The sequence below is a fragment of the Megalobrama amblycephala genome, linkage group LG5 (assembly GCF_018812025.1).
Source record: "Megalobrama amblycephala isolate DHTTF-2021 linkage group LG5, ASM1881202v1, whole genome shotgun sequence".
NCBI classification, from domain to species: Eukaryota; Metazoa; Chordata; class Actinopteri; order Cypriniformes; family Xenocyprididae; genus Megalobrama; species Megalobrama amblycephala.
This window is the reverse complement of record NC_063048.1, coordinates 40,148,985-40,169,826: the sequence shown is the minus strand read 5'-3', so window position 1 is coordinate 40,169,826 and position 20,842 is coordinate 40,148,985. Positions and strand designations below refer to the sequence as shown.

General features: G+C 34.1%; 1 protein-coding gene across 11 annotated transcripts in view; it reads left to right on the top strand.

Annotated features, from left to right (window-relative positions):
- The window catches only part of dtnbb (dystrobrevin, beta b), a 69,715-nt gene that overhangs the window by 34,130 nt on the left and 14,743 nt on the right, over positions 1-20,842 (top strand). For 7 of the 11 annotated variants that reach the window (XR_007185084.1, XM_048192276.1, XM_048192277.1 and 4 more), the window contains exon 11: positions 6,008-6,082. The exons of the other annotated variants lie outside the window; for them this stretch is intronic. Coding sequence is in view for 6 of the 7 variants with exons in the window: in XM_048192276.1 (XP_048048233.1) it covers positions 6,008-6,082 (75 nt within the window). In the remaining variant the exon portion in view is untranslated. The remainder of the gene's footprint in view (positions 1-6,007; positions 6,083-20,842) is intronic. 11 annotated transcript variants of the gene reach the window in all.

The following is a 20,842-nucleotide window of genomic DNA, read 5'->3' as shown; positions in this document are numbered from 1 at the left end:
GGTTGGAGATTAGCTAAAATGTGGCTTATAGTTCAAATGAGAGCTGAAGAATCCATATTCAGTGACTGAGAGTGATGGGGTGTCATCTGTTAGCAGTGGGGTTACCTTTTAATGATTATTGCATCATATGCACATTGATTTGAGAGATACAGCTAATTAGAAAGGCATCAAAGTTTCCCATACTATCCAAAACTGGTCCCATGAATCTTGTGTGGCGGATTGCAGTACAAGCAGAGCCATAGCTAGGGTATCCGGGGGCTTGGTGCAGGGTTGTTGCTGTGGCGTCACCACCTTTCTCCCCTTTAGCGACAGCCCTGTATTCGACAAGTATACAACCCTTTTTAGACTGTGCCTACAAGGGATGTGTCAGGATTGTCCACTGGTCATCTGACAACTGACTGATTGACTAGTGAGATTGACCAATTAATTTTACTCAATATTTTTTCTCTTTTCTTTTTTAAAGAACCTTGCCGAGAGGGTTTTAGTGTGCTGTTTTTTTTTTCTTCTTTTTCAACTTTTTGACACCAAGGACACCCAAATATGATGATCCCCTTGGAACTCTTCCCTACCTAAAATATAAAACTTTAAATCTACACTGTGAGATATGGAAGAGGATTAGGGCCAAGCAATAGTAAAAAAATAAAACCATCTCGAGATTAAAGTTGTTAAATTTCAAGAAAAAAGTCGAAATAAAATGTTGAGAATAAAGTCATTAAATTATGAGAAAAAAGTTGTTAAATTATGAGAACAAATTTGTAATTTAATGAATTTGTTCTCGTAATTTAACAACCTTTTTCTCATAATTTAATGAGTTTATTCTCAACATTTTATCTCAACTTTTTTCTCGAAATTTAACGACATTTTTCTCATAATTTAACTAATTTGTTCTCATAATCTAACGACTTTTTTCTCGAAATTTAATGACTTTATTCTCAACATTTTATCTCGACTTTTTTCTCGAAATCTAAAGATTTTTTTTTCTCGTAATTTAACGAGTTTATTCTCAACATTTTATCTCGACTTTTTTCTCGAAATCTAAAGATTTTTTTTTCTCGTAATTTAACGAGTTTATTCTCAACATTTTATCTCGACTTTTTTCTCGAAATTTAACGAGTTTTTTTCTCGTAATTTAACGAGTTTATACTCAACATTTTATCTCGACTTTTTTCTCGAAATTTAACGAGTTTTTTTCTCGTAATTTAACGAGTTTATACTCAACATTTTATCTCGACTTTTTTCTCGAAATTTAACGATTTTTTCTCGTAATTTAACGAGTTTATTCTCAACATTTTATCTCGACTTTTTTCTCGAAATTTAACGAGTTTTTTTCTTGTAATTTAACGAGTTTATACTCAACATTTTATCTCGACTTTTTTCTCGAAATTTAACGATTTTTTTCTCGTAATTTAACAAGTTTATACTCAACATTTTATCTCGACTTTTTTCTCGAAATTTAACGAGTTTTTTCTCAAAATTTAACAACTTTAATCTCGAGATGGTTTTATTTTTTTATTATTGCTTGGCCCTAATCCTCTTCCGTAGTGAGAAAAAAAAATAAAATAAAAAATAAATAAATATATATATATATATATATATATATATATATATATATATATATATATATATATATTATAAAAACAGCATTTAGTTTTATTAAAATTAGTTTTATATAATATTAAAATATTATTATAAATATTCACTTTAATGTTGACAGCGTATCTTTTTCTACTCGCTATTAAAGGGATAGTTGACCCAAAAATTAAAATTATGCCATGATTTACTCACCCTCAAGCCATCCTAGGTGTATATGACTTTCTTCTTTCAGACGAACACAATCAGAGTTTTATTTAAAAATATCCTGACTCTTCCAAGCTTTTTAATGGTAGTGAATGGGGGTCAAGATTTTGAAGCCGAAAAATGCATCCATCCATCATAAAAATAATCCATACGACTCCAGGGGGTTAATAAAGGCCTTCTGAAGCAAAGCAAAGGGTTTTTGTATGAAATATATCCATTTTTAAAACTTTAGAAACTAAAATAGCAAGCTTTCAGCAGACGGCTGTACGCAGACTGCACAAGTCGACTTGCACCAAAAGAGTAACCCCTGACGCGATGTATGACGTTGGGTGTAGGATTATCGTAAACTTTGTGTTTTAAACAAATAGGGCTGGGCAACAAACTCAAGCTCCTCTTCTCTTGTATCAAAATCCTCCGACATTTCCCTTTAAAAATTCTGGTTTTAGACTTCTAATTCATGACCGGTGTTTTGTTTTGCTCTCTCCTCTGCACTTCCACTTTCGTTATTGCGTCATGTGTCGCGTCAGAGGTGACTCTTCCACCGCAAATCGATGCATACAGCCATCTGCCAGAAGCTAAATAGTTAATAAAGTTGTAAATATGGATAATTTTTCTTACAAAAACCCATTCGCTTTACTTCAGAAGGCCTTTATTAACACCATATATTTATGATGGATGGATGCTTCACAATCTTGCCCTTCATTCACTCCCATTATAAAGCTTGGAAGAGCCAGGATTTGTTTTTATATTACTCCGACTGTGTTCGTCTGAAAGAAGGTAGTTATATACACCTAGGATGGCTTGAGGGCGAGTAAATCATGGGAAATTTTCATTTTTGGGTAAACTATCCCTTTAATGTTAGATGTATACATTATGTATAGTTTAGTTTAGATTAGATTCAACTTTATTGTTAATGCACGTTACAGTACAAGGCAACAAAATACAGTTAGTGTCTAACCAGAAGTGCATTAATAGCGGTTATTTACATATATACAGCAGAAGCAGTACATAGAAAAAGGAGAGGTGTATACAGTGAGTGCAGTAGTTAGGAAAATTATGTGTACATCAGTTATGATATAAGTATATGAAAATTATTAACATATGTACAGAATGAAATGAGAATACCATGAAGGTATATACAATATAGACGGTTATAGTAGTAGATGTATAATATAATTTTAGGGTAATTCATTTTGTTGTTTTTTTTCAACTCTGTAAACAGACTCTCCGATAAGGTCCATCTCTAAATTCATTGCTACAAAAATTCTGGGTTTTGTAACCAATTTCTACTAAAACAAAATTTCTACCAGCCATTTTCACACGCACAAAGCCCATTATATTTCTGTAAATATGCTAGATTACCTTGTACCACATGTGCTATTCACACACACAATGGCTTTTCCATCTTTTATCCGTATTGCTTCCATTTACACATCAGCGTCAAAATTCTATGATGTCATCTGCCGGAAATGACCTTTAAACAGTTGTGCCATTTAGCATCTGTCTAATTTGTTAACATTTCTTTCCACAGCGTAGATAATAACAGTTATTGACACATAACTAAATGACGTTGGAGAATCTGCATTAGTTCCTTCAGAACTTCGTGATTGGCTGGGAAAAGCTTGAAAATTGCCTGCATGAAACATGTCTTACATGTGTCCAAACCATCTTCATTATACAGAGCTAGTTCAGACGTACTGCCAAATAGTCAATTGTGAAAATATGTATTTTTACACTTTAAGTATGAGACTATTATTGCTGTGTAGGCAACGCTCTGTATAGTAATTGTGTTGTAAATGAAGTTCTCTGCTGGAAAAGAGGCGATTGTTTGCTCTGGATTATGACTAATGTGGGTGGCTGGAAACAAAGATTGGAAAAATTGTAATGTTCTTTGGGAAGAATATAGCATCTATTTCTGAGTGGCAGAAAGTATGTGCGTCTAAACGCTGGAGCCGGGAGGAAAGAGAGAGAGATGGGGGGAAAGGAGAGAGTAAGAGTGTGTCTGGATCGTCACCGCGTCACGTGACTGTCAGGTTTCCTTGGAGACAGCAGCAGTGTTGTGCATTGAGATGCTCCTTCAGTTGAGCACAGAACAGGACAGGCAGCTGGACAGAGCAGGCACTGCTTGTGTCTCGGGCACTTGACAGACGGCCACTCTTTGCCTTGCGGGAAGTAGGTGAGTAATTGCATAGAACAGGAGTGCTTTATTACTATTACTGTTATTTTTTTTTTAAACTTGCAGTTATAGTAAATGTCTGGCATGATTTTCTTGCCATGCGTTGGATCAGTTTGCTCGATGCTGGTAACTATTTCAAGGTCTCAGAAGGATGTTCGAATTGCATTACGGCGTTCCTGGAGTCGTGTGACATGATGCTAGCAGCCTCAGGAAACATTACCATTAGGACGTCTCGGTACTGCAAATGCACCGACCCTCCAATCGACCGAACTAAGAAATGACATCCTTTTGGATGTTTCCTTTCCTTTCACTTGAAGAGGTTTTGGATTGCAGTAAACAAACGCCTCCGATTTGAGCAGGGTTCCCACAGAAAACCTGGAAGTATCAAGGAATTTTAAAATTTGTGGTTTACAGGCTTGGAAAAAGTAAAAAAAATCCTAAAAAGTCTTGGAAAAGTTTATATAGTGAATATATATATTTTTTTTCTCAGTTATGCTGGACCAGGAATTGTGTATTTTAACACCATATCCATTAGTCACAAATGACTGGAAAAAATAATGGAAAAATCCTAAATATTTATCAGTCAAGAGGTAAAAATAGGAAGAATAAACATGAGATTAGTGACTGATTAAAGGATGGGAAGTTCAGTAGGTCTGTTTTTGTATGTACAAAAGCCAACCCAATGAGAAAATGTAACCATTTTACGAAGTGCCAATTTCTTATAGTGTGATTTCTATGGAAATATACGATTTTTTCGTATGTATATATTTTTTGTCCATACAATGGAAGTCAAATGCAACCAAAACTGATGGTTATCAAAATTCTTCAAAATATTTTGTTTTGCCGATAAAAGAAAATCACATGGGTTTGGAATGACATGAGTAGACATGATAGTTGACAATCGTCAGCCGTCTTAGAGATGTTAAAATAAAACCTACAAACTTATGAGAAACGTAACCATTTCACGAAGTGCCGATTTCGTATGAATTCATACAGTGTGATTTCTATGGAAATATGATTTTTTTCACCTCTAAAGGTGATGGAAAAACTGATGGTTAGGTTTAGAGGTTCAGTTTCGAATTGCAATCGACAAACGGTTTATTTTAAAACACCTTGGAATTAACCGTATAAAAGTTTCAAAAGTTTCAAAATTGAAATCTTCCCAGCAATTGTTCAAACAAAAATGAAAATTCTTTCATCATTTACTTGCCCTCATGTCATTCCAAAACTGTACGTCTGACTTTCTTCTGTAGGACATAAAATAAGATATAAGATAAGAGTTTTTTTGTCCATACAATGGAAGTCAAAAGCAATCAAAACTGATTAGTTACCAAAATGAAAAGACAAAAAGATGAAAGAAAATCACATGCGTTTGGCATGATACTTGACAATCTTCAGCTATCTTATAAGAAAACGTCAACATTTTACAATGTGCCGATTTCATATGAATTCCTACAGTGTGATTTCTATAGAAATATATGATTTTTTCACCTCTAAAATATGATGGAAAAACTGATGGTTAGGTTCAGAGGTTCACCCCTAAACCTAATCATCAGTGGGACAAAATTATGCAAATTAGCTGCAAATTCACCAAAACACAAAATAGTTTACAATTGCAATGCGAGCGTGTCGACAGAACGGTTTATAATGGTAATATTTTGAAACATCTTGGAATTAACCGTATAAAATTAAACGAAACGATCTATCACGTGTGTGCATCAGGACTGGCGGGCATCGAGTCCAGATGGATCCCGTGGCACTGTTTACTCACACAAATTACCTTCTGCAATGTCACCCCCTCCTTTTTCTCCCAACCTTCTCGGATTTCTTCAGCTTTAATTAGAATTCATCTAAACCCTTTTGTCATCTTGTTAACTTAATTAAGTTTGGGCAAATAGCATTAAATTAAAACGTGTGCATCTGGAAGCCGATTATGATGAGGACTCAGCGTACTTCAAAAATAACACGACTTCTCAGCGTTTGGAGCGGCATAGGTTTGTGACTATGCTTGACTCAAACTCTGTAATTTTGCAGTCAGCTGAGGCCAGTGGCCAACAACATGAACGATACCGTTCTCATTTCCTCCGGGACGCCCACGCCTTCAAAAAGGTAAGCGTTCCATACAGGCTTCTGTCTGCATGCTGATTGTGTGTGTGCTTTTCAAGCTCCTCCACTTAAGCCTGTTATGTAAAATGGCTTGTTTTGAAATTATGCTGCGCGCGGATGAGTAGAAGATTGTAGCGTCTTTCTCTGGGTGGACTATTTTCCATGTTTATTGCATCGCTGCAGAATTAGGTTGAATGTTTGCCTTTCAAAGGCAGATGACTGAAAGCATTGAATCGAGAAATTGGCCTGCTGTCTCCGAACCCTCTGCGCTTCCTGGGCTGGGCTGCAGCCCAAAGGTGATCCGGAAGATAAACTCTGATGGAGCGAGAGCCTTATCTTGTAAATAGAGAGTTGGTCAGAATGGCGCTTTCTGTTTTGTGCTGTTGACACATGCCCAGGGTCCCAAGACAAATGCCTTTGCTTGTAGTTAGTTAATGCTTGTCTTTCTGGCATTGTGAGGTTTTCTGTTATCATATATTCACCCTCATGCCTTTCCAGATCCGTAGGACTTTCATTTTTCAATAGAACACAAAAAGAGATTTTCGGTAGAATGCTGTATGCTTAAGACAGATGCTGTAAAGTTCCAAAAATTACAAAAAATGTGGTTTAAAAAAAGTAGCCAATTTGACCCATCTTCTGGAGCTATATGAAATCTTCATGTGAGGAATAGACCGAAATTTAAAGGGTTAGTTCACCCAAAACTATACTCACCCTCATGTCGTTCTACACCCGTAAGACCTTCGTTCATCTTCGAACACAAATTAAGATATTTTTGATGAAATCCGATGGCTCAGTGAGGCCTCAAGATCTTCTCAAGATCCAGAAAGATACTCAAAACATATTTAGTACAGTGGTTCAACCTTAATATTATAAAGCGATGAGAATACTTTTTGTGCGCCAAAAAAACAAAATAAGGACTTTTCAACAATATCTAGTGATGGCCGATTTCAAAACACTGCTTCGAAGCTAAACGAATCAGTTGTTTCGAATCAGCGCCAAAGTCACGTGATTTCAGCAGTTTGATATGCAATCCGAACCACTGATTCGACACAAAAGATTCGTAAAGCTTCAAAGCAGTGTTTTGAAATCGGCCATCACTAGATATTGTTTAATAAAGTCGCTATTTTGTTATTTTTGGTGCGCAAAATGTATTCCCGTTGCTTTACTTCATCATTTACTCATGTCATTCCAAAACTGTATGTCTGACTTTCTTCTGTAGAACATAAAATAAGATATTTTGAGAAGGTTTTTTGTCCTTGCAAAAGCAACCAAAACTGGTTACCAAAATTCTTCCAAATATTTTGTGTTTTGAGACAAAAAGAAAGTCACATGGGTTTGGAACGACATGAGTAGACATGATAGTTAACAATCATCAGCTATTTTAAAGATGTTAAAAAAAAAGGTGCTTTTATAATTTACATTTATGCATTTGGCAGACGTTTTTATCTGAAGCAACTTGCATTGCATTCAAGATATATATTTTAGCAGCAGTGTTGGGATAACACATTACAAGTATCAGATTCCTTTTTTTCCAAGTAACTGTTAAAATAATGGTTCCCACTTTATATTAAGTGGCCTTAACTACTATGTACTTACATCAAAAAATAAGTACAATGTACTTATTGGGTTCATATTGAATTGCAAAACACTTTTGCTGCTATTGAGGTGGGATACGGGTAAGGTTAGGGAAAGCTTTGGTGGTTTGGGTAGGTTTAAGGGTAGGGATAAGGTGTAAGGGATGGATCAACAGTGTAATTATAAATGTAATTACAGAAATTAATTACAGATGTAATTACATGCAGGTGTTTTTAAAATATAAGTACAATGTAATAACATGTATGTACACAATAAGTGCATTGTATCAAATTATTAATTTAAATGTAAGTACATAGTAGTTAAGGCCACTTAATATAAAGTGGGACCAAATAATGCATTACTTTAAAATTGACAGCAAAATATCTGAGTTACTTTTTCAAATAAGTAATGCAAGTTACTTTGTTTTCCAATTTATTGACTGACAGCTCTCCTTTCCCTATGTTGAGAGAAATCTGGAGTAAGTGCAGAGGTGTTGTGTGTAAACATGATGGTTATTGTAGTTCTAGACTAAATGTGAGCATACATTTACTCATTTACTTCTTCTACTGCATCTTATTCGTCTGTATTCCAGAATGTCAGCACAGCTGAAAGGCTTGTTTGTTGAGCTGCGCCCTCTACTGTACAGGTGTGAATTTGCATTTCCCTCAGCCTGAGGCTTATTAATTTCACTTTTGGTGTGAAAGGGCCTTTACATTAACCAAAAATAGAACTTTTTTGCTGTTATAAAAACAAACAAACAAACAAACAAACAGCCCAGTCCAGATGAGAAAAAGTGACGCAAAAGTAACATAACGCATTACTTTCCATAAAAAGTAACTAAGTAATGCAATTAGTTACTTTTTTAGGGAGTAACGCAATATTGCAATCCATTACTTTTAAAAGTAACTTTTCCCAACACTGTTTAGCAGTTCATGCATTCCCTAGCAATCAAACCCAGTGACTTTGGCATTTGTAGTGCTGTGCTATACTTTTTTTGAGCTACAGGAATGATAAGTTATGATAAATAAATCGCAAAGTATCGCACCCTGGTTTGATGGATATGTTTGAAAACGCGCTTTGCAGAAACCCATGGTTTATCGCGCAACATTTTGTATTTCATTATACTGTTGAACTCTGGCGCAAACATTTCCATCAGCTTAAAATTCAATCCCAGTCTTTATAAGATACCCCGTTTATTTACAGCCGCTGCCAAACCACCCTGTTTCTCGCAGGATTTCCTGTGCCGCCCGCCTTCATTTGAACACATATTGGAAAGTAAGCCGTTACATTTGTTGTCAATGTGTCAGGCCTCTTAATATGAATACTAAAATACTTATCGAGCCTCGGAGCAACGCGTGCCGTGACGGCAAATCACTAAAATGGACCAGATGTGACATGTTTTGCACAGAGAGAGGTTGGCTTATTGTGTATTCAGCTCTAAATATAGGCCAGCGTAGAGGCAGGACTAGTGGACGGGTAAACACTTCACCCTACATGAAGTCATAGTCAGTCTAAAAGGAGCTGACTCCACTCGACTCCTTAACCTCAGGCAATCGGAGATGCGACGCATTTAAATGAAGCCTGTGGTCGAGGGAGATTGTACATGTTAGTTTCATCTGCGTTTCCTTCAATAACACGCCACTGCTTATGAAATCAAAGACACAGACTGTCAGTCTCTCTGCTTGAACCTTTCACCCAACATCACAATCTTACATTACAACATGCTGTTTATGTGAGTCGGATGTCAAGTGCTGGTAATGCCTGGGGCGCCAAAAATTAATGCAGAATTATAATTCACTTAATTCTCGTCTCGTCTCGTATCTTGTTTACTGGAGTCTGCCAAAATGGAAATGTTGGGGACACAAGGAGTGCTCCTTAGCATTCTTATGTAATTATGTTGCATTCAACCCGCCACAGTTGATTACGTTTGTTAGTGTCGTGATGATTTTTAGTAGTCGATACCAATACCAGTGATATTACACGGAAGACTAAAAGCATTCAGTCGAGAAATTGGCTGCTGCCTGTGAACCCTTGGTGCATCTCAGGCTGGGTTACAGCCCAAGGTTATCCGGAGATATTTTATTTGCACGTGCTATCAGCATTGTTTTAGCACCTCATTTACTAAAGGAATTATGCAAATCAGGTAATGCTGCAAATGCATCAACAAAATCTGTAAAGAATGCAATTCCCGATCTTTCAGGTTAGTTATAGTTGCTTTGTTATATGGAGGTTACGGCCGACTATCAGACAGACAGACAGTCCATTTAGCAACAGGTTAAGTTAGATTGTGGGTAGTTAGTGAATAATAGTATAGTTAGTATGTAAGCAATAAGGTACGAGAGGCTGTGCTGTATCGTGAATACAGTAAGTCACGGCTAAAGGGCGTTGTTAGGCATGACGCGAAGCGGAGTAACCCCTTCAGCTGTGACTTATTCACGATACAGCACTAGCCTTGAGTACCTTATTGCTTTTATAAAATGGTTACCATACAATACAAATATTAACCTGTTAACTGTCACTGGCCCACTGGTGGGCCCACAGCCATTACATATTTAAATCAGTAATATTCTATACTAAACCTAAACTAATCTTGACAAACTATATATCATTTGAAAGCTTAAAATCTCTAGTTTTCATATTGACTGATGTGACTGATTTTCACAATAAATTACATAGGAGCAATAATTTATCAATTTGCAACAAGCATATTTTAATACTCATAAGGCATGTTCAGACCTTTATTTTGAAATAGCGATAAACATGAAAAATCATTAAAGATTGGTTGAAACGTGTTTGTTTTCATGCCAAGAGTTCAAAAGATAACATCCAACCAAAAATGGTCTGAAAATGTTTTTAATAGAAAAAAAATACATTTATGATTGTGGAGGCGATCTATAACCCATATACATGTTGTTTTAATGTTTATTAGAGGCTGAATTTATATCAAATTCTGCCAAACTTCCCATATTACTTCTATATAGGATGTCTACTTTATAAATTGTATGAAAATAACAGAAATATATGGTTCAGATCACTCAAACCATATATGGAAATGGAGGCGCCTTTATATGGTCAGTAATGGAGCTTGGTTGACATCTAGTGAAAAAGTGTGGTACTGCGCCCAAACAAAATCTTACTGAAAGTTCATTTTTTGAGATATCAACCTCAAATTTGGAACACAACTTGTTCAGATTTTTGGCTTTGATTTCCTTGCAGTAGAGTAAAACTTGTTTTGTAAAATATATATTTTATATAAAATATAAAATATTATATTTTTACATTTTACATTTTCATAAACTTAAACTTCTATAACTTTTTTTCTGTTTCACTTACAATTTCACTTCTACAATAATCTGCCAAATTTCCTCTTTAAAACAAGATCAGCCTTATGTCTATACTCCAAAGTATTCTTGAATTACAACCATTTAAGTTTGAATAGTGCATTTTCTTGTCTAAAAAAAAAAGTGGGGGTGACCGTTAACAGGTTAAAGTGCATATTGCAGGTTAATTTTTTTTTTTTTTTCGAGAGGAATATATAACCTTGTACGAAAATACAATGTAAAAAGGTACTGCAGGGTTTAAAAATGTTTTGCAGGACATAAGGGCACAAATTTAGTAGATAAAGTGACGGACTCTGTAAAAAACGTCACGTCATTTTACGTCACGAGAGGGAGTCGCTCACGTGTTGACTCGTGATTTAGTGTTTTCGGTAGTTTTTGTATTTTAATTTATCATCGTCAAATTATTGTGTTTGTGAAGGGACTTCGCTTCTGCATCTGTTTCGATAAACACGTTCATTATAGACCGGAGGATTATCATCCTGGCGATATGATGGAGTTCAACATTGTAATATTACTGTAAAGGATGATATTACATGAATAAACTTACACGCGATGCTTTTTCACCGTTTTTACGTGAATCAAGTTCAACACTGATGAATACAAATATGTACACAAATGCATACAGTCTCACACTCACACAAAACAGTTTTGAATTATGTGCTGGTAATGTAAATACTCAATTTCATTCATTCCATGTACAGTACAGTCCAAAAGTTTGGAACCACTAAGATTTTTAATGTTTTTAAAAGAAGTTTCGTCTGCTCACCAAGGCTACATTTATTTAATTAAAAATACAGTAAAAAACAGTAATATTGTGAAATATTATTACAATTTAAAATAACTGTGTACTATTTAAATATATTTGACAAAGTAATTTATTCCTGTGATGCAAAGCTGAATTTTCAGCATCGTTACTCCAGTCTTCAGTGTCACATGATCCTTCAGAAATCATTCTAATATGCTGATCTACTGCTCAATAAACATTTATGATTATTTTCAATGTTGAAAACAGTTGTGCTTTTTTTTTTTCAGGATTCCTTGATGAATAGAAAGTTCAAAAGAACAGCATTTATCTGAAATACAAAGCTTCTGTAGCATTATACACTACCGTTCAAAAGTTTGGGGTCAGTAAGAATTTTTATTTATATTTTTTTGAAAAGAAATTAAAGAAATGAATACTTTTATTCAGCAAGTATGCATTAAATCAATCAAAAGTGGCAGTAAAGACATTTATAATGTTACAAAAGATTAGATTTCAGATAAACACTGTTCTTTTGAACTTTCTATTCATCAAATAATCCTGAAAAAAAAATATTGTACACAAATATTTTGTACAATTGTACACATTAAATGTTTCTTGAGCAGCAGATCAGCATATTAGAATGATTTCTGAAGGATCATGTGACACTGAAGACTGGAGTAACGATGCTGAAAATTCAGCTTTGCCATCACAGGAATAAATTACTTTGTGAAATATATTCAAATAGAAAACAGTTATTTTAAATTGTAATAATATTTCACAATATTACTGTTTTTTACTGTATTTTTAATTAAATAAATGTAGCCTTGGTGAGCAGACGAAACTTCTTTTAAAAACATTAAAAATCTTAGTGGTTCCAAACTTTTGGACTGTACTGTATGTACATTCAAGTTCACTCAACTACAAACTCACAACGTCATATACATCCTCACTCTATCAGTGAATGGGCACAGAATAAACATAACACAGAATTAATGAATAAAGGATAACATGAAACACATTCAATAACACTATGTCTATTCGGCCGCTGGCTGGAGACATGAATGTCACGGATCCGTCAGAGATGCAGCTCGATGAAAACGTGAATTGTGCACTCTAAGTTTTTTTTTTTTTTTTTAGTCGTGATGCAAAACAAACGTTAGTGTGGGTGGATATTAATGAGTGTGACATAGGCTATGCCTGATCAAAGTTTATTAGTTTCTATTATTATTAATCAATACTCCTAGATGACCAATACTAGCTTTGCTATTGCCTGATACATGATAATAATCTGTACAATATTGTGATCTAAGCACAGTGTTACATAGCTTATAGATACATACATGTTAGCTAACGATAACACCGGTCTCTGCCCTGTTCTCCACTGGTTCTCCTCACACCACAACTCAATTTGTCTCCTCTGATCGTTGTTCTGTCTAATCCTGGCCTGTCGCTGCTCTCTTGGCTGCATAACAGGCTAATTATGGCTGTGGTCTGTTATACAAGTATGAATAAACATTTACAATTTCCTCAGTGTCCAAACTGTCATTGCGATCCATTGTTTTCCTATTGTTTATACTAGCGCTGTCAGTCATGGGAAAACCCCTTAACTGTTAAAAGGACAAGATAATACATCAGACTTTAAACAGATATTTTATTATGAACATAGGACTGACCTGAAGGAAAATGCTAAATCTGAATGCAGGTAATAAACTCTTTCTCACAATACTCTTCTACATAATACAGTAAGCTTCAATGAACAAACAGTTTATGTTGCTAAGAGTGGTTGCTAAGGGTGTTGTGTAGTGATACACAGAACCGTTGGGTGCATATTTAATATTTAATTCTGTGATGCCTATATTAATGGATTTTAGTTGTGCTTTTTTTTTTCTTTTCTTTTTTACATTTATTTAGACAAAATAGTAATTTCTCACTTTTAACTAGTTGCTTATTAGCATGCATATTACTAGTGTATTGGTTCATTATTAGTACTTATAAAGCACAGAACCGTTGGGTGAAGCGATCATAGCCATATTTTATCATGAATAAAACATAGCTATTGACCAATCAGAATCAAGGACAGGAACTAACCATTTTATAAAGAATTTTATACCAACATTAAAATGTCCTGATTCTAGTTACCTATTTTGGTCCACAGTAAGTATTGCTTAATTGATTACTAAAAAAACCTATCAAAAAATTGAAAAGTTTGGGGCCGGTAAAAATATTTTTAAAAGAAATCTCTTATGCTCACCAAGGATGCAATTATTTGATCAATAATACAGTAGAAACTGTAATTTTGTGGAATATTACAATTTAAATAATTCTAATATGCTGATTTGGTGCTTAAGAAACATTTATTATGATATAATGTTGAAAAAAGTTGTTGCTTAATATTTTTGTGGAAACATTTTTTTTCTTCAGAAAGTTTAAAAGAACAGTGTTTATTTAAAATATAATTTTTGTAACAGTGTAAAAGTTTTGATCATTTTAATATCTTAATCTCACTGATTCCTGACTTTTATGTGATATATATATATATATATATATATATATATATATATATATATATATATGTGTGTGTGTATATATATATGTGTGTGTGTATATATATATATATGTGTGTGTGTATATGTATGTGTGTATATATATATATATATATATATATATATATATATATATATATATATATATATATATATATATATATATATATATATATATATATATGTGTGTGTGTGTTTATGTATGTGTATATGTATATATATATATATATATATATATATATATACACACACACATATATACAGTAGTCAACATTTGAAGTGGATCAAAACCTTTCATCAAAGTTCTTAGGACAACTTTGATTAACTTTTTTGATCCATTTCAAATGTTGACTACTGTATATATGTATATAGGAATCTGTCAAAAACTTGTAGTCTTTATTCACACATAAAAAAAAAAAAAAAAAATATATATATATATATATATATAATATATATATATATATATATATATATATATATATATATATATATATATATATATATATATATATATATATATATATATATATGTGTGTGTGTGTGTGTGTGCGTGCGTGTGTGTGTGTGTGTGTTAACTTGGTACTTATAAACCAGAACTTTTGACATCACTAACGTCCAATTTTGTTGGGACAGTAATGCTGACTTTCTAAATTGACATTGCTCATGCAATTTATAAAACAGACAGTTTTATGTACTGCTGCACACTGTTACAAAATCATCATCCTGTTCCACTTCAGTAGTGTCACTTGGTACAAACCTGGGACGTGATCTGGGTGCAGCACAAGTGCCTAGCAGCCACATTTATAAACCTTATGGCAGGTCCTCATAGCCTAAAAGCCTGATTAGAGAGAAGACCGATGGCAACTGGAACACATACTCAGTACCTTTTTCTCTCTGATAGAGAAAAATTACTGCAGAAATGATTTTTTTTTTTTTTTAAGAATGAATGTTAAAAATATGTATTGAATGGTATGACTGTTTGGACTAGTGTAACTAGTTTGGACTCATTAGCAAATTCATGCATTTAAGGATTTTAAGATTTCAAAGAATTATGTGGACTTAGACCTTTAATTTAAAAATGCATATAATTGACAGCTAAGCAATTACTAATGTATAAGACTGCAAATTATTCTTTAAAATTAACATCAATGTTTTTTCTTTGTAAGTAAGCACATTAATGTTATCATATTGTTACTATTATCCACAACCGTCACAGATGATTGTAACAGCATGATTTTTTGTTTTAAATTTAGTAATAGTTTTTATTGTACTATTGGCACATATATTTATATCAAAAGGTGGCAAATAGTTTTAATGGGGGCCTATTATGCTCTTTTACAAAGTCTTGATTTTGTTTTTGGGGTCTACTAGAATAGGTTTTCATGCTTGAATGTTCACATATTTTATTTACATTTTTGCAGCACCTCCCAGTCTGTCAGGAACATGGCTTGTTCGGTGTGTTGTGATCGGTCATCCTTCGAGCTTTGAGCTTGTTTTGAGCTTACCCTTGCCATAACCATATTAGATCCGGGGTGGAAAAAACAGCGTCTCTTGGAGATGGCAACATTTTTTTTGTTCCTGCCTTGGGCAGGAATTATTTAAATTAGGAATTTTATGATGTGTACATTCCCGGAAGAAAACTCAAGACTACAGTCGTGGCGTTTCAGGGAATTCAGAAACAATGCTTACTGAAATTGAAAATAACTCCCTTTGGAGTGGACTTTGTGCTTTGTAATTTTGCAGGCCTTTTTCATGCTCAAAGAGCAACATTACACATTAAAGAGAGCTGAAAATGTAAAAAACTGTGACAACAACCCTTACTTCTCGAAACATCAACAACAAGATTCTGTGTGAAATAGGCTTGCTGCGATAGTTCGGGTTGACGGTGTTACATGTGTTCAGCCGCAACACCTGCCCACCGCGGCACCGCCCCCGTAATGAAAATCATTACATTCAGTTAGAAAACAGACACTACAATTAAAAACCGAATGCGTCTGCTTGATGCAGCGTGAGCCGAACGAGAGTCGCAGCACAGATCAGCAGCAGGAGTCAGATTTCATTCATTACGAGAGTGAGGAGCTGACTGACGATACGATGGCGGATGACTTTTGCAGTATTTTGGATTTAAACCAGGTGCTAATAGGGAACTTGCAAAAGATTAGTTGTGTTTTTCTAGTTGTTGTGTTTTTCATTAAAGGTCCCGTTCTTCGTGATCCCATGTTTCAAACTTTAGTTAGTGTGTAATGTTGTTTTTAGAGTATAAATAAAATCTGTAAAATTTTAAAGCTCAAAGTTCAATGCCAAGCGAGATATTTTATTTAACAGAAGTCGCCTACATCGAACGGCCAGTTTGGACTACATCCCTCTACTTCCTTCTTTAATGACGTCACTAAAACAGTTTTTTGACTAACCTCCACCCACAGGAATACACAAGAGTTGCGTTTGTAGAGTGTGTTTGTCGCCATGTCGTCGAAACGCTGTTATTTTCATCCCGCAGTCCAATCACCTTTGTTTGGCCTTCCCAGGGACGCTGTACTTAGAGATCAATGGTTACAATTTATGTTTAACTCGGTTTCCGAAAATTATAATCCACATGTAAAACTATGTGCAGCACATTTTGCTGAGGACAGCTTCCTCAATCTCAATCAGTTTAATGCCAGATTCGCACAAAGATTATTCTTGAAAGATGGAGCAGAAGCTGCTGTCGAATCAGGAACCGCTGGCACAATCAGAACTCGTTACGTATTTCTGAAGGAGGGACTTCATAGAACAAGGAAGTCATCAGCCCGTTTTTATGACAGTGGAAACAGCGGTATACAGATAAGTAAATTATGTGAAAAATACTGTGTTTTTTTACACGCGAAACATGAACACATGTTATATTGCACACTATAAACACAATCAAAGCTTCAAAAAACCACGAAAAACGGGACCTTTAAGAATAATAATGAGCCCACCATTCAAGCAATTGCCTCCTCCGAATTGGCGCTAATTTGAAAGCGAAAGTAAAATGCGCACGACCGCATAATGGTGCGTGTCTCAACTTCCATAGGAATTCATTGAAAACGCTCGCTCTGCTCCGCCCCTTTATGAATGCCCGTGGGGTTTTGAGCATTTGAATTAGCGTTTTAAAAGCAAGGTGCAAAAGAGGGAACACCCCCACCCCCCCCCCCCCCATCCCAGTGATACCGGTGTTGTCACACATCGATTAACCAGTGGATAAATTTCCTCACTGTCACAACCTAGTGTGAAACTTTTTGGGCCTTGAACTTCCATAAGAAGTTTCTCCTTCTCTCTCTAGCTCAGTTTGGGTGTAATTGCATGGCCTTGTGGGGACATCAAAGCTGTAGGCAGGACGATAAGCGCGAGTCTCTCTGCTGACGGTGCAGCACACGTTCATTTACCGGGTTGGCTTTCAAGGACAAGTGGCCTTGCGTAGAATTTATCGTCTGCTGGGTCATGGCCAGTCTTGCTGCCAGAACAGAAATATCATTTTCCATTTGCTCCGAATGAGTTTTTAATTTGAAGTTAAGTGAGTATTGACCACCTGCCACTAGATATGAAATCATAGACTCCACCTCTCAGTCTAGCTGTACAGAGAGTGGTGATATGCTCTCCATGTCCTTTATCGACTTTTGCATTTGAAGTGGTCAGGGTATACTTTTTTATTTTTCATTTTTTTCTTTCAGGTCATTTAGAATGTAAAATGTTATGGTAGTTCAGTTTTCATGGCAGTCTGCCCTCTGTTTGAACCTTCTAGAGACTTCTTGACTTTTCAATACACTATTCTTCTGACAAGCTAATAACTATGAAGTAGTTTGTTGGTTAATATTTAATGTGAATGCCTGATGTTCACACTGTCACTACAGAAATGTGTTATGACAGTAATGTTGAGGTGATTTGAATGTTTTTTGACAGTATCTTCCATTGTTTTGGTTGTATAGAAAAAGCATGGAAGCTACGTGCCACCAATCTTTAATGCTCCGCCAGGAACTGAATGTTTGAAAATTTATTTCATTTATTGTGTGACTGGCGGATCACACACATCGGACTATTATGGAAGCTTATTTCCACCACTAAATAAAAATAAAAAAGGCATTTGTGACTTTTTATCTCACAATTCTGACTTTTTTCTCAGAATTGCTTGATATAAACTTGCAATTGCGAGTTATGAAGTCAGAATTACATGATATAAAGTCACAATTGCGTGTTATAAAGTCAGAGTTGCGCGATATAGTCCAAATTGAGAATTGTGAGATATAAACTTGCAATTTTGAGAAAAAAGTCAATATTTCAATTGTGAATTATTTCTCGCAATTGTGAGTTTATATTTATAATACGCAATTCTGACATTGTAACTCGCAATAACTTGCAGTTGTGAAGAAAAAAGTCAGAATTGTGAAATAAAAAGTAGCAATTATCTTTTTTATTTTTTGTTTAGTGGCAGAAACAAGCTTCCATACATAGACTTATGTTCTGTCTATAAAATTAATTTTGTGTTCGTTATTATATTGTTTGGTTTGCTAGTTTTGTTTACATGCATTTTTTTTTTTTGGTCTTCAAGAATATTTATTATAAATATCAATGTACAAAATAGCTGTGCAGCTTATTTTGTGGAAGCCATGATTCATTTCTTTTCATCATTCATTGATAAAAATAAAGTTCAAAAGAACAGCATTTATTTGAAATATAGAACTTTTGTAACATTCTTTTTTAAATATGTATTTAGATGCACTTTAATGCTTGGTAGAGCACCAGAAAGCACATAATAATAATTAAAATAATAATAATTAAAGTCGTCAAGTCATCTTTATTTATATAGCGCTTTAAACAATACAGATTCTTTTAAAGCAGCTTTACAGTGATAACTGGAAAAAAATAATGCAAGTCAGTTCAGTGATTGAGTTCCATTGTGAAGATCTTAATAGATTAAATTATTTTCATTTAATCTATTAAGCAGTTCTGCAAAAAATGATATTATCTGATATCAGAGATATCAATACTACAACTACTACTACTGTTACTACTACAATAACTATTATCATTATTTACATTTTATTTACATTTTAAAATGTTAATAATTGGATATTGTTATAATGTTACATGTAATGTGATGATAATAATAATTTGTTTCATCATTATTATTGTTGTTTTAATTATTTAAAAAACATTATTAATATCTTTTAATATAATTTTAAAAACTGAATATTCTTCTTATTATATTTTTAATCATTTTAATAACATTTTTATAATTGATTATTGTTATGATTAAGTTTGCAGGGGCATATTTGCATGTAAAGGATTTGAGGAAGACTTCTTTGTTCCTCCTAGGACACTGTTATTCACCGACAGCATTTTCCACCCAGTGAGGTTTTTTTTTCTCTAGTCCAATGATATACACTGGTATTTATCTCGAATGAGTGCACATAATTTTAAACATATTTGTCAAATGTGATCTTCATTCCTTGGCGTGAAGCTTTTTAATGAGGAAAAATTATCCAGTGCGCCTTTATGTGTCAATATAAGCGCCTAACAGTCGCTGTCAGGGTGCCATATCAATAAGTGGATTCCAGTGGATCATTCTCAGCGCGACACTGATTATTATAAACACCGTGTTAGTCTGCGAGACGTCTGGCATCGAAACAACCCTCTTAATGAATCACTCCCCTGAGACCGTGAGTTCAGGCAGGTCACAGCGGTGGGGCCACAGGGACCGACACAGCAGGAAAGCTCCATGCAAGTCATTTATTATCCTGTTGTATTATCAGACTAATATAATATTTGTGTTACATTTGATTGATGAATGTGGTGTGTGCATTTTAAAAAATGTGCGTGTGTGGGATCTAACTGCCAGAACATACGGATATTCGCACATATACACACGTGATTCGCTCCTAATTGTAGAGCACTTAATGAGGAAGGAAAACATATGCTCCATCATCTGCTCCAGCCATATGCCAAACCCTATAACATACTGTAAGACCCAGACACACTGAGTGCCTATGCAACCTCTGCACATGTCTGTGTTCTTCATCCTTTCAGACAAACTTACAAAATGTGCTCAAATTTTACTAAAAATATTGTTTATATATTTATATCTATATTACATTTATATATTATATCTTGACTTTGTGTATAATAAATGTATATAAAATTGCTGAAACACTTAAATATTTTCTCAAAATTAATTTTTTCAATATGATTATTTTATTTAGTGCTGTCAAATAGATTAATTGCGGTTAATATCTTTAGCATCTAACATTAAATTTGTATATGTATGGGTGTGTGTTAGTGTGTGTGTATATATATGTATGTATGTATGTATATATATATATATATATATATATATATATATATATATATATATATATATTTACAAACTTTTATGTTAGTGGTGATTTAATATGTAATCGTGATTAATCAATTTGACAGCACTTATATTATATTATATTATATTATATTATATTATATTATATTATATTATATTATATTATATTATATTATATTATATTATATTTAGTCCTGTCAAATGATTAATCGTGCATCGAAAATAAAAGGTTGT